This window comes from Choristoneura fumiferana, chromosome Z (assembly GCF_025370935.1).
Source record: "Choristoneura fumiferana chromosome Z, NRCan_CFum_1, whole genome shotgun sequence".
NCBI lineage: Eukaryota > Metazoa > Arthropoda > Insecta > Lepidoptera > Tortricidae > Choristoneura > Choristoneura fumiferana.
Window position 1 is genome coordinate 7839839 of NC_133472.1, and position 12701 is coordinate 7852539.

The following is a 12701-nucleotide window of genomic DNA, read 5'->3' on the forward strand; positions in this document are numbered from 1 at the left end:
TAACCTAACGGTGTCAACAAACCAAAGTATGGCGAAATTGCAATGCTAGCTTTTGAGTCAGTGCGTTAATTGCTTTGGTGGTAACCTAACGGTGTCAACAAGCCAAAGCACCGCGTTTTTTTAATGCTAGCTGTTAAAGTTAATGCCTAAACTGCTTTGGTGGTAACCTAACGGTGTCAACAAGCCAAACAAGTATAGCGAATTTTCAAAGCTAGTTTTGAGTCAGTGCGTTAACTGCTTTGGTGGTAACCTTACGGTGTCAACAAACCAAGGCATCGCGTTTTTACAATGCTAGCAGTCGAGTCAGTGCGTCAACTGCTTTGGTAGAAACCTAACGGTGTCAACAAACCATGGCATCGCGTTTTTCAATGCTAGCTGTTAAAGTTAATGCGTAAACTGCTTTGGTGGTAACCTAACGGTGTCAACAAGCCAAAGTATAGCGAATTTTCAAAGCTAGTTTTTGAGTCAGTGCGTTAACTGCTTTGGTGGTAACCTTACGGTGTCAACAAACCAATATGCATCGTGAATTTGCAATGCTAGCGTTCAATCCAGTGCATAAACTGCTTTGGTAGTAACCTAACGGTGTCAACAAGCCAAAGTATTGCGTTTTTACAATGCTACCTGTCGAGTCAGTGCGTTAACTGCTTTGGTGGTAACCTAACGGTGTCAACAAACCAAATGCATCGCGAATTTGCAATGCTACCTGTCGAGTCAGTGCGTTAACTGCTTTGGTGGTAACCTAACGGTGTCAACAAGCCGAGGCATCGCGTTTTAACAATGCTAGCTGTCGAGTCAGTGCGTTTACTGCTTTGGTGGTAACCTAACGGTGTCAACAAACCAAATGCATCGCGAATTTGCAATGCTGCTGTCGAGTCAGTGCGTTAACTGCTTTGGTGGTAACCTAACGGTGTCAACAAGCCAAAGGATCGCGTTTTAACAATGCTAGCTGTCGAGTTAGTGCGTAAACTGCTTTGGTGGTAACCTAACGGTGTCAACAAGCCGAGGCATCGCGTTTTAACACTGGTAGCTGTCGAGTCAGTGCGTTAACTGCTTTGGTGGTAACCTAACGGTGTCAACAAGCCGAGGCATCGCGTTTTAACACTGGTAGCTGTCGAGTCAGTGCGTTAACTGCTTTGGTGGTAACCTAACGGTGTCAACAAGCCGAGGCATCGCGTTTTAACAATGCTAGCTGTCGAGTCAGTGCGTTTACTGCTTTGGTGGTAACCTAACGGTGTCAACAAACCAAATGCATCGCGAATTTGCAATGCTGCCTGTCGAGTCAGTGCGTTAATACTGCTTTGGTGGTAACCTAACGGTGTCAACAAGCCGAGGCATCGCGTTTTAACACTGGTAGCTGTCGAGTCAGTGCGTTAACTGCTTTGGTGGTAACCTAACGGTGTCAACAAGCCGAGGCATCGCGTTTTAACAATGGTAGCTGTCGAGTCAGTGCGTTAATACTGCTGTGGTGGTAACCTAACGGTGTCAACAAGCCGAGGCATCGCGTTTTAACACTGGTAGCTGTCGAGTCAGTGCGTTAACTGCTTTGGTGGTAACCTAACGGTGTCAACAAGCCGAGGCATCGCGTTTTAACACTGGTAGCTGTCGAGTCAGTGCGTTAACTGCTTTGGTGGTAACCTAACGGTGTCAACAATCCAAAGGATCGCGTTTTAACAATGGTAGCTGTCGAGTCAGTGCGTAAACTGCTTTGGTGGTAACCTAACGATGTCAACGAAACAAGGCATCGCGAATTCGCAATGCTACCTGTCGAGTCGGTGCGTTAACTGCTATGGTGGTAACCTTACGGTGTCAAACAACCAAGGCATCGCGAATTTACATGCTAGCGTTCGAATCCGTGTATTGATTGCTTTGGCGGTAACCTGACGGTGACAACGAGCCACATTAGGTATCGCTTGAATAACTTTAAACTGAATTCTTATATAAATCATTTACTTACTTTATAATACACAATACGTTATTCTTCGAAAGGTAAACTAAGGTGAAGGTATCAAGTAAGGTAGAGTACTTAACTCCCAAATCTTAACTTTTTTCTGTCAGTGTGTAGAAAATGGTTTGCTTAGTAAATCACGATCCATCACCTCGATCTGCACAATCTTGTCTCAGTAAGTTGGCTACATAAACATAATTGGCTACATAAACATAATAACACTTCGGTCAATTGGTCTAACAAAAAATCTATTTCCGTAACATTTTTTAGCATATCTACAGTGGAGTTCCTTCTACGTCCCTAACAGAACAACTGTTACGTTTGTTATTTGAACGTCATTTTAAATCATAATAATATAAGGAAAATCAGGTTATCCAGAAAACGGATGTGTGCGTAGATAACGAGAAAAATTCATTCTACTCGTAGGTATGTCTAGAATTCTAGATGTTCATCATGTTTGTGTCTTTCTTCAAGCAAACGGTTAGCCTCGAGGAGTGAGCGAGAGAGAGCACAATGATATATCATAAATGTTGATTAAAATGTATGACAACTCTTATCATATGTGGTCAAGAAAAGGAGTTGGATCTGCTTCAGCGAATGCTTAATGAGCTCCACCAAGCATCAGCTACTATACTACAGCGAGATGAAGTTCCACGTTCGACTGCGCGAATCTACTTTAGGCTATTATAGCCGGCGTTTAGAATATGGCTTGCGCTTATACAGTCTCGTTTATACATTGAGTTCAATGATGTCCATCGCAATCATAATTTGTGTTAAACTGATAATCAATTGACTGTATTTACATTGGCAAAGTTGGCTCAGTGTATAAACAGGCATTCCATTTATAAAATGTTAATATTGAGCTTGAAATTTTCAGAGAATACTATTTTAGTGGACGAACTAACGGTATCAAATTAGATAAAAAGACAGCAGCGGTTACTGGTAATGGGGCGGTCAGCTCTCTGAATAAAACCTTTGATGTAGACACCCACGACGAGCATGAAGATCATGATCCTAGCTCCGAAAGGTAATTCAACATATATGTATATATATAAAGGCGAGTTTGCAAACCCTATGTCATCATAATCTTAGGCCTATAAGTCGAATAGAATATAAGAATAAATTAACTCTTAATTGCCAAACCTAACACTAAAACAAAAAGTACAACTAAACATTAAGAAAGGTAACTAAACGTACTGCTAAGTTAGGTACTTAATGGGTCCCAATCTCAGCGTGTGCTAGGCACACCTAGTTCTGGTTTTCAGACTGGTCACTAGAAAAGTACACCTCATCTCAAATTAAGAGGGAAGAGAAGTTAAGGCATCACATGAAATTATTTAAGGGATTTAGGTAGGAGCTTCGGGTTGGTAACCCCTCTCCTTAATGGCGTATTCAAAGGGAGCAGGAAAGGGCTGCTGCACCCTTTCCCCTAGTGATTAAGGGTGCTTTTGCATGTATCAATCGTTTTTAGGGTTCTGTACCTCGAAAGGAAAAAACGGAACCCTTATAGGATCACTCTGTTGTCCGTCAGTCCGTCCGTCTGTCAAGACACTTTTTAAAAGATACAGCCGTTTATGCCGCAAATTTTCGAAACTCGCAAGATAATCAAAACCTACAGGGTACTTCCCGTGAACTCAGAATCTTGAAATTTTGTACGAAGCAACGTCTTATAGCACAGATAAAGGAAAAATTGCGAAAACAGTAAATTTTTAGTTACATCATATAATAAAAATATTTATACGGAACCCTCGGTGCGCGAGTCCGACTAGCTTTTGGCCGGATTTTTTTCTCATTATCCTTCCGCTATCTTGACAATTTGCAATTTTGACAATATGCTCTCAGGGCTAACTATCTCCCATTAACCATAGCTTACAACACCCTTCTCTATCTAAGTGACAGGGCTGGGTATGACCTGCGTTCCGACGAGTAACCACACTTTGTCTCCACCTTTTTCACTCACCATTTCCCACGCTATTCGTCGGCTGGCGCCGTCTATCCCACTAATCTCACTGAGTTTTCCCATTATGGGACAACTGAGACGATTACGTCCCAGTAGTCCCATGATACAAGTGGCACTAATATTTTTATCCCAAAAGTCCTATTGCCGTTATCACACAATGTTAGTTCAAAAAGTTCTACTATGTCTATGTCTCAATCTCAATATGTAGTTATTCTTCTAACATCTACTTCTTCTGGCTAAGTCTCGCAATAGTAGTCGAACTTTTTGAACTACATTGTGTGATAGTGATAACGGTAATAGGACTTTTGGGATAGGAGAAAGAAAGAAATAATTTATTGCCATAAATAAAAATAAAGAAAAACAGTTAAAAAATATTAGTGCCACTTGTCCCATGGGAACTAGGACGTAATCGTCTCAGTTGTCCCATAACGGGTCAACTCAATGGGACCAGTGGGATAGACGAGACTGGCGCCATAAACTGCTTTACTTTACACAGCGCACTGGGTTTGGCCCGCGTCGGCGCGCGCGCCGCGCTCCGCCTCGCGCTCTCCCTCGTGCGGCGCGCGTGGCGGTGCGGAGAGGACGCAGACGTTTGCTCAGCGCTGCTCAAAGACGCCCTCGAAGCGGTCAGGGCGCTGCCGGACGCGGCGCTGTTCGCTGGCGCGGCTGCTGATTCCGCGCAACAGGTTAGACGTGTTTCTATGCAGAGTATATAAGGTGTCTCAAAATTAATGGGTAGTTCTACGATTGTACTAACCGCTTTCAGTTTCCTCTCGCTTAAGCTAGAAACACACTGACGCCGGAGGCGGAGCGGTGCGGCGCGGCGCGGAGGCAGTGTCGGTTGTAATACAATTACCATTACTCCGCGCCGCGCCGCACCGCTCCGCCTCCGCTCTCTGTGTGTTTCAAGCTTTATACTAAACTAAAAGAATGAGTAAGGTAGAATGGTAGGATTTTATAAAACAATAAGCTGCTATGCACGCGAGGGTTCGAATCCCATCCTCGTCGCCACTGAAGTGTAGGCAGCAAACCGGGAGCGCAATGAAGAGACGTGTGTACGGCAAGACGATTTATTCAAGACTGACGTCACATGATCGTTCTTAAACTACCTTGTATCTAAGCAATAACAAAATAACGTACCCACTTATATACTACAGTGTGTATGCCAACCGTTACTCGTTTTTTAAGAATATAAAAGTCTATCATGAATAATTATTGGACACATTAATTATATATTAAGAACACATTTTTAATTTTCATTAAATTTCTATGGAAAAATGCAACGTTACAAGCTCAGCAGGTATAAACGCTCTTAACGAGATACATTTGGTCTTCTTCAGGTGCCGCGCTCGCAGAAGATATGGGCGGAAGTGGTGGACAGCGCCGGCGAGTTCCTGCACCAAGTGGTTACTAAGTGAGTTCAGATCAGATGTAGGGAGAAATTGAAAACCTAAACTTATAGTAGATGGCACGGAAGTAGGGCCTAAAATCATGTTTCCCTATCGCTCGTTTGAGACAAATGTAAGCAAGAGAGTAATATGATTTTGGGTACTACTTTCGTGCTGTTTACTATACATAGAATAGAGTATAAATAGAGTACAACTTGCAATATTGAGTGCTACATATTTTCTTAAAATATCGTACATATTTTTTGCCACTCGCTTGCGCTCTGGTCTGAATGTTATCTCTTATAGCGGTTCTATGCGTCCTTCTGCTGGGCACAGGCCTCCTCTCAGAATTAGAGACTTTGGGCTATACTCCCACGCTAGCACGGTTATGGTTGGGAACTTTCCACGCCCTTGAAATGCTTCGCATGTACGTACAGGTTTCCTCTCGACGTTTTTCTTGACCGGAAAGCTCGTGGTAAATTTCAAATGCAATTTCAACTAATTTCAGAGAAAAAATTAAGTGTACTTTTTATTTGATCTTACCGACGAAACTACAGTGGCTCTCATTTAATTTTGATTAGTATGTAAACTACTCAAAACTCCGTCTGCCGAATGCGCCATACGCTGGGCCAAAATCACCACTGATTGGGTTCCATGCGGTGGGCAACGGAGCATAGGTAGGAGTAAAAGGAAGCGGCTGGAAAATTCGGGGCGATTCCAGCGGGACTGGCGAGAGTGATGAAGCCAGAGACGAGTGGAAAGAGAAAGGGGAGGCCTTCACACCAGCAGTGGGATATCGTTAGGCTATTTAAACGTTAACTATACTTTTATTGTTGTTGTAGCGAGGCGGGATGCAACGCTCCTCTGAACGACTGGCGCACGTCGCTCTGTGTTTGGGTGGAACTATGCGCTCGCCGCGCGGAACTGCCCGCCTTATTGAAAGCGGCCGACGTGCTGGTCACTTTGCCGCCGCGGCAACAGCAGCTATCTGATAACAGGTAATGTATAAAATAATCTCTTATATTTCATATTCATTTATTCATTGCATCCTTGGTATTAACAAGATGTTAATAGAACATAAGGTCCCGAGAGGAACATCGAGGGAAATAAGTGTCTCAGCTAACTCGCACGGGCGCACGGCGACGGGCGCCCGCGTTGCGTGCTGTTTCATGTCGTGTAATAAGGCAGGTCACTCACCTCACGCAGCCACCGTGCAATCGCGCGACTTAACGGAGGCCCTTAGTCCCCAAGAGGGGTTGTTTTAGGCGGATTTGCTTCGGTCGTAATCCTTTACTTCGATTCTGAGGCTCTATTTACCAAATTTCATAACTCTGTCTATGGAAACAGAGGCCGTATTGCCCTAACGTTTCTGACACTCGTGATCGCAATCCAGTGACATATTTCGCATACAAATACTGTCATTTGATTGTGATCGCGAGCGTCGAAACGTTAGGCAATACGGCCTCTGGTCGCACTAGAGCTGCCATGAATTGAATGAGTGAATGATAATGTATTGCGCATCACAAAATGATTAAATACAGGTTGGTTCGCGTCATAAGAAATATTTATTCTGTACTTGTTAACAAAATATTAGTGCCTAATTTAGCTGGAGCCGGGAGAGGAGCATACATTCTCCTGTTAGGCTCTGCCTGCAGGGTGCTTGGGTCGATCTCTTTTGTTGATTGGTTTCTTCCTTGATCGACCCTCGCTCTTTTCTTTTCTCATAACAGCCTATTCACTCTGGCCCGGAAGAGCCTGAAATCTGTCTGTTCTGTAACATTAACGTTGGAGCGCATTCCATTCATTACCAGCGGTCTAACACATTTGGAATCACAATCGTTTTTATTACCGTTTCTTTCTGTCGCACGTATAAGACGAGGGTAGAAAGAGATGGAAAATGCGATCGCGCACGTCAGTACAATACAAGTAATAGGCAGTAGATTGACTCAGCCGTATTCTTGAAATTTATACCTATGGCTGGGCGGAAAGCCAGTGTTGGCGTCTACAAAAAGTAAAACAAACGTGTGTATGTGTTGCTAGATCCATACTTCTGCGTAATGGATCTAGTTAGAAAAAATGTTTCATTAGATACATCGTTGATCTGATGAATGGATCTTAAGAGAATGATTCCACGTAAGGCCGTGTATACATATTTTTGCAACTTTGGCCGTGTCGATATCTTTGCCCTTGACTGTACTAGAAAAAAACATTGCGTCTATTGCGGCGAGTTCAAAACGACCTGTTGTTGAATTTTATCACATAAAAAAATCTCATTCTTATGAAGAGTTAGTACCGAGCGCTATAGCCATGTTATGGAATCGAAACGGGGGCGAATAGAGCGGGCGGCGCGTCACAGCACTCGACCAGCAACCGGACTGCGTTGTTTTGCGAAGATTGGTTAGCGGCCCTGTAAATGACGCTTGGCTGTGTGCGTGCGTCGATTCAGGCGCTAGTATGAAGTCGATCTATTGCCTATTACTTGTATTGTGACGTCAGCGCGTTAGACAATACGGTCTCACTTCGCACAGGAAAGATGAATCGCTTCGCTTATTTGTGGATGTTACAGCGTGCCGGCAGAAGAGTGCAAGGCGCCGCTGGGCCCGTTCCTGCGTCGTATGGCGAAGGTTCCTGCGCCCAGCCCCATGGTCATCACAGAGCCGATAACCGAAGTCAATCCTACTGTCTCTTATCTCAAGTAAGCAAACACTACAGGGGTATAGGTTTGACGAGGGTTAAAAATTCTGGGGTTCTTAATTCATTGCAAATATGGCCCGCTAATCATTTTTACCGATGATAATCCTATTATAAAAGCGAAATGTGTTTGTGTGTGTATACTCCGACAGGGAGATTAGGAGATATCATTTATATTTTCAGTAGATTTGAGAAAGGTAAATAATCAATTGAGTTGGCTAACACGTGACACCGCAGTTCAGTGCTACCATACAAAATCCATGAGAGACTCGCGTTTTGACAGTTAGCCATATAAAAAATTGTAGCTGTCACGTTTTTGTCTGAATATGACGATAATATTGTACGATCAGTTTTTGTTCTTTTTTCTACGCATTTAACGAGCGTAGGTTTAAGACAAGCAGCAAATGTTCTCTCCTGACCAATAAATATTCGTGCTTTATACATATGTACTAAGGGCACTGACATTACTGGTGAGGGTGGATAGACACGTCGAGGGGAAAATGGGCTTAATGCTCGAGTTTTACACTGCTTTTCACTTCGATGGCGAGGAAATGAAATAGCAACAGTGGAAACAATTGTTGACTTACTATGTACCTTTTATTGTTCACGCATTACTATTATAATTATATTTCTTTAGTTTTATTGCTTTATTTTACGTCCACTGCTGGGCATAGGTCTATTCTGATTGATTTGATTGATTTTTAGTTTTATACAAATTAAAAATTATTTTAAAAAAATATGTAGAAACTTCTTTGTTTGTGGCTGTTTACACCTGATTGCCTTGGTCTTAGACGAAGATTTTACTTTATACACTAGAGCATAAAAAGTCATTTTATGTCGCCTAGACCCAGCATAAACACTAACTTTACGAGCATGAGAAGTGAAAATATATTTTGCAGAGATCTCTGCATACCGAACGGCGACGGCTTGATGGGCGTGCGAAAGGCTGGCATAGCGTTGATGTGTCACCTGAACAGGCTTGGTGAACCGTTGCTGCCTCCGATCAAAGGATTCGTCACGGTAAGCAAACTGTTAAGATAGAGCTTGCGTAGCTCTCACTGAACTAATAATGAAAGCGGTAAAAATGGTTTCGTATGCATTATTAACACATTCGCGACCATGATATCGCTCGCTAGTAACTAGTAGCAGCGTTTTTCCGTGTTACAGCGAAAACTGCTTACAGACGTGTGAGCCCTCACGAGTTTGAAGTATATGTTATCACCCCCACGATCATATAGAGAATGTAGTGTACACAAAAATCGGATAAAAATCTTAACTTACGTGTTAACCACCCTATCGATTATTAATCCCTCGACGCGACCTTACCCTACGCTGTCTTGATTGGTACCGAGGCTGACTGAAGTAACATGACAAATACGAACGTTTCCGATAAAATACGATGTGAAAGGATTTTACTACATCTGTACGAACAGAGAATCTTACTGTCGGTTTCTTGGCACTGAATGTGTTAAATATCCTTAGTAGGTATTTAGTATAATGATAATGAATGACACGTTGTTGTTCAATTGTTTTATTTATTGTAATTATGTTTTTTGAAATAAAATGTATTTATTACAAGGATCGAAGTGACTTCAGTATGTACATTGCATACTTTCTTCCTTGGCAATGTTTTTACCCAATTTAAAAATATTTTTTTGATATAGAACACGCCCTTTTGTTTCAGTGTACGGAGTCAGCTCAAGAGCTCTACTCAGTCGGCTACGGCCAACTGTGCTTTGGCGGGCTTCGCTTCAGGCAGATCGCTTGCGCCGACAAGCTGGCTCTGATGCTTACATGTGACGGGGACGTCTATGCGATGTCCTACGATACTATGTCGCCGCATCTTGTGCAAGGTGGGTAAGAGAGATGGAGGATAGGAAAGATTAGCCATCTAGTTTAAAAACGGGCAGAGCGTTTGAATTAAAAAAAAATGTTATTGCGGGGATGGCGTTTAAATACTCGTAGTAGTAGCGTGAAGTGAGTTAAGTATGTTTTCGGATGTAGTTTCGATATGAAGGGTAACAGTTAGTACGCAAGCTATATTCTACTGATGTTCAAATTTATAAGGGTAGGTAGGTAAGTAGGCACCTACGTGTTTAATGGTGTAAGGGCTACCTGACCCCAATTGCATATTATAAGGTGCAAGTAAGGTATTGATGAATTTCAAAACAAAATCGATAATCCTATTAATATTATAAATGCGATAGTTTGTAAATCTGTTTGTTTGTAACCTCTCCGATTTAGGTGGAATTCAGTGTACAGATAGTTTGAGTCCCGGGGAAGGGTATAGGATAGTTTTTTCCCAGAAAATTGCATATTTCCAGTGGGATAATGATAAATGTATTCTACCCGGACGGAATACGGGCAACAGCTAGTAGGTACTACTTACTCGTACTTTGTTATGATATTGGGTTCACATGAAGGTCGCTGGAGTCCGATGAATGCTCGCAGCCGCGGGACCGGTCATCGTGGCATTCTTTTCCGAATTCCTATGTTCAGCAATGGATGTCTTCCGACTTATAACAATGACGTGCTTTATGCCATTGCGGTTTGACATCGCGCCTTTCCCCAGGTTTCGAGAACAAGATAATAGTGCAAGTGGCGTGCCACATCGCCGGGCGGCACTACCTCTGCGTGTCGCAGTGCGGCGGCGTGTGGTCGTGGGGCGCGGGCGACGACGGCCGGCTCGGCCACGGCGACTCGGCGCCGCGTGAGGTGCCCGCCCAGATCAATCATCTGGCGCACCATGAGGTCGTGAGGGCCGTCGCTGGGGTCTCTAGCAGGTCAGTCGCCGCTGTAGCATCACCCGAGTAAGAAACGTTGCTTAACAAATGGTATGCTGTACCCAAAATCGATTATAGAATGGTGCTTTTAGCGACAAGATCAAGTATTGATTAATTCACCGGAGTCGGCACGAATTAATTGAACGAAACTAATGTCACTTGTCACTGTGTGAGGACCTTAAATAAAATATACTGAGCGGCAAAAAATCTGGCCCTCAAATGTATGCAGAATCCGTAATTTTGTATGAAGGGTGGGCCCAACTTTGTACCGCTGAGTATATTTTGTAAGCAATTGGCTTGAAATAATATAGTAATAATATTTTCTTCTATTTTTTACACTGCATTTAGACGGTTATGAGACGAGTTAGCCTTAAAAACACTTCTATTACTTATTTAATCAACCTATATTTAATCATATTGTAATGCACACAGGCATTATCATTCACTCGTTCAATTCATTCGAGCCATTTGAATCCACCTGTAGTATAGTGCTCAAATCCTGTACCAATGCGGTTGTACCCCTTTTGTATGTGTACTTTTCGTTCGCAGTGCGGTTATAACGTCCCGTGGCGCCTTATACACATGGGGACGCGCGAGCCACGGCCGCTTGTGCCACGACACACTGGAGAACTATCTGACGCCGCAGCTCGTCAGCTTCTACTCGCACATTATAGAGCGTGTTGCGGATATTGCAATTGGTGAGTGAACTTTGTATACGTAAGTTTTGAGAGCTTTAAGCTTTTTGCTCACGTACTTTTTACCGTGCTCATTGTACAGCGGTGGAATGAAAAAGTTGACCAGTTTCAAATAAATTTGTTTACATGTTGGAAGCACATGTTACTTTTTTGAATGGCATTATGACGGAATATGTCATACTCGATCGATAAAAAAGCAGTTACACTGAGCAAGTAAAACAGACATCATGGTCAACCATTTCATGTCGCGACTGTACCTACTTGCGGTAATCAATATTTTGCTCAAGTGGCTAATTTAACATAACAAAGTATTCATGCTTTTGTTTTACTATAAATCAATTTTTATCCAACGTGAAACTAGAGATTATATATATTTTTTTCATATTTTTTGTTTTGCAAATATATCTCGTTAAATTTTTACCATGTTGTATTTTTTTACCTTTTATGGCTCCACTGCTGAGATGAAAAGTTGTATGTATCACACGAGACACAAGTTTTTTTACATCTCGTGTAGTTGAACCCCTCTCTGCGCTCAGGATTCTAACCTAGAATCCTTCGGCTACTTGGGATTCAAATCAAAACTCGCCGAAAAAACAACGTTGCTCTCTTGTTGAAAGGTTGGGGCGATGGCTACACGCTGTGCTGTACGAACGAAGGCACTGTCTACATGTTCGGCGACAATGACGGCGGTGCGCCCCGCGCCATCTTGCCAACAGTAAAGGTCACGCGTGTTTTCACTGGAGAAAACTTCCACGCCGTGATTACGGACCAGTTAGTATATAGTTTAACTAGACTTTAAGCCTCCCAGCTTCGCACGCGTAAACCCTTAGATCCAGTCGAATTGTATACCTAGTGTCATCCACGAAGACGCGTGATGTTGTCAAAATTAGACATTAATGACATTGTAATGAGAACCACGGCACGCGTCATCGTGACCTATATTCCGCTAATTTACCAAGTTCCCATGACATCAAATCAAATTAATTTCATATAAAGCCGTTTTAGCGTGAAAGTATTACAAAATAAAATTCAAAGGATTCTTTTTCAGAGCCTCTTTTGCCAGCCTGTTAAGTGCTGTTAGCTTATGTGAGAATCAAACAGCGTTGACATTGGCATTACAGATATAGGTCACATAAAATAACTGCTTAACTTATAATAGTGAAACAAGCCCTTTATGTATAACTTATTTCACAGAGGCGCGGTGTACACGTGGGGCAGAGGTGACTACTACCGGCTCGG

General features: G+C 42.7%; 1 protein-coding gene across 1 annotated transcript in view; it reads left to right on the plus strand.

Annotated features, from left to right (window-relative positions):
- The window catches only part of LOC141445504 (probable E3 ubiquitin-protein ligase HERC2), a 124209-nt gene that overhangs the window by 5527 nt on the left and 105981 nt on the right, over positions 1–12701 (plus strand). The window contains 10 exon segments of the mRNA XM_074111345.1: positions 2823–2972; positions 4402–4591; positions 5246–5319; positions 6136–6291; positions 7860–7988; positions 8884–9004; positions 9669–9837; positions 10557–10767; positions 11317–11465; positions 12080–12233. Of these exon segments, the coding sequence (XP_073967446.1) occupies positions 2823–2972; positions 4402–4591; positions 5246–5319; positions 6136–6291; positions 7860–7988; positions 8884–9004; positions 9669–9837; positions 10557–10767; positions 11317–11465; positions 12080–12233 (1503 nt within the window).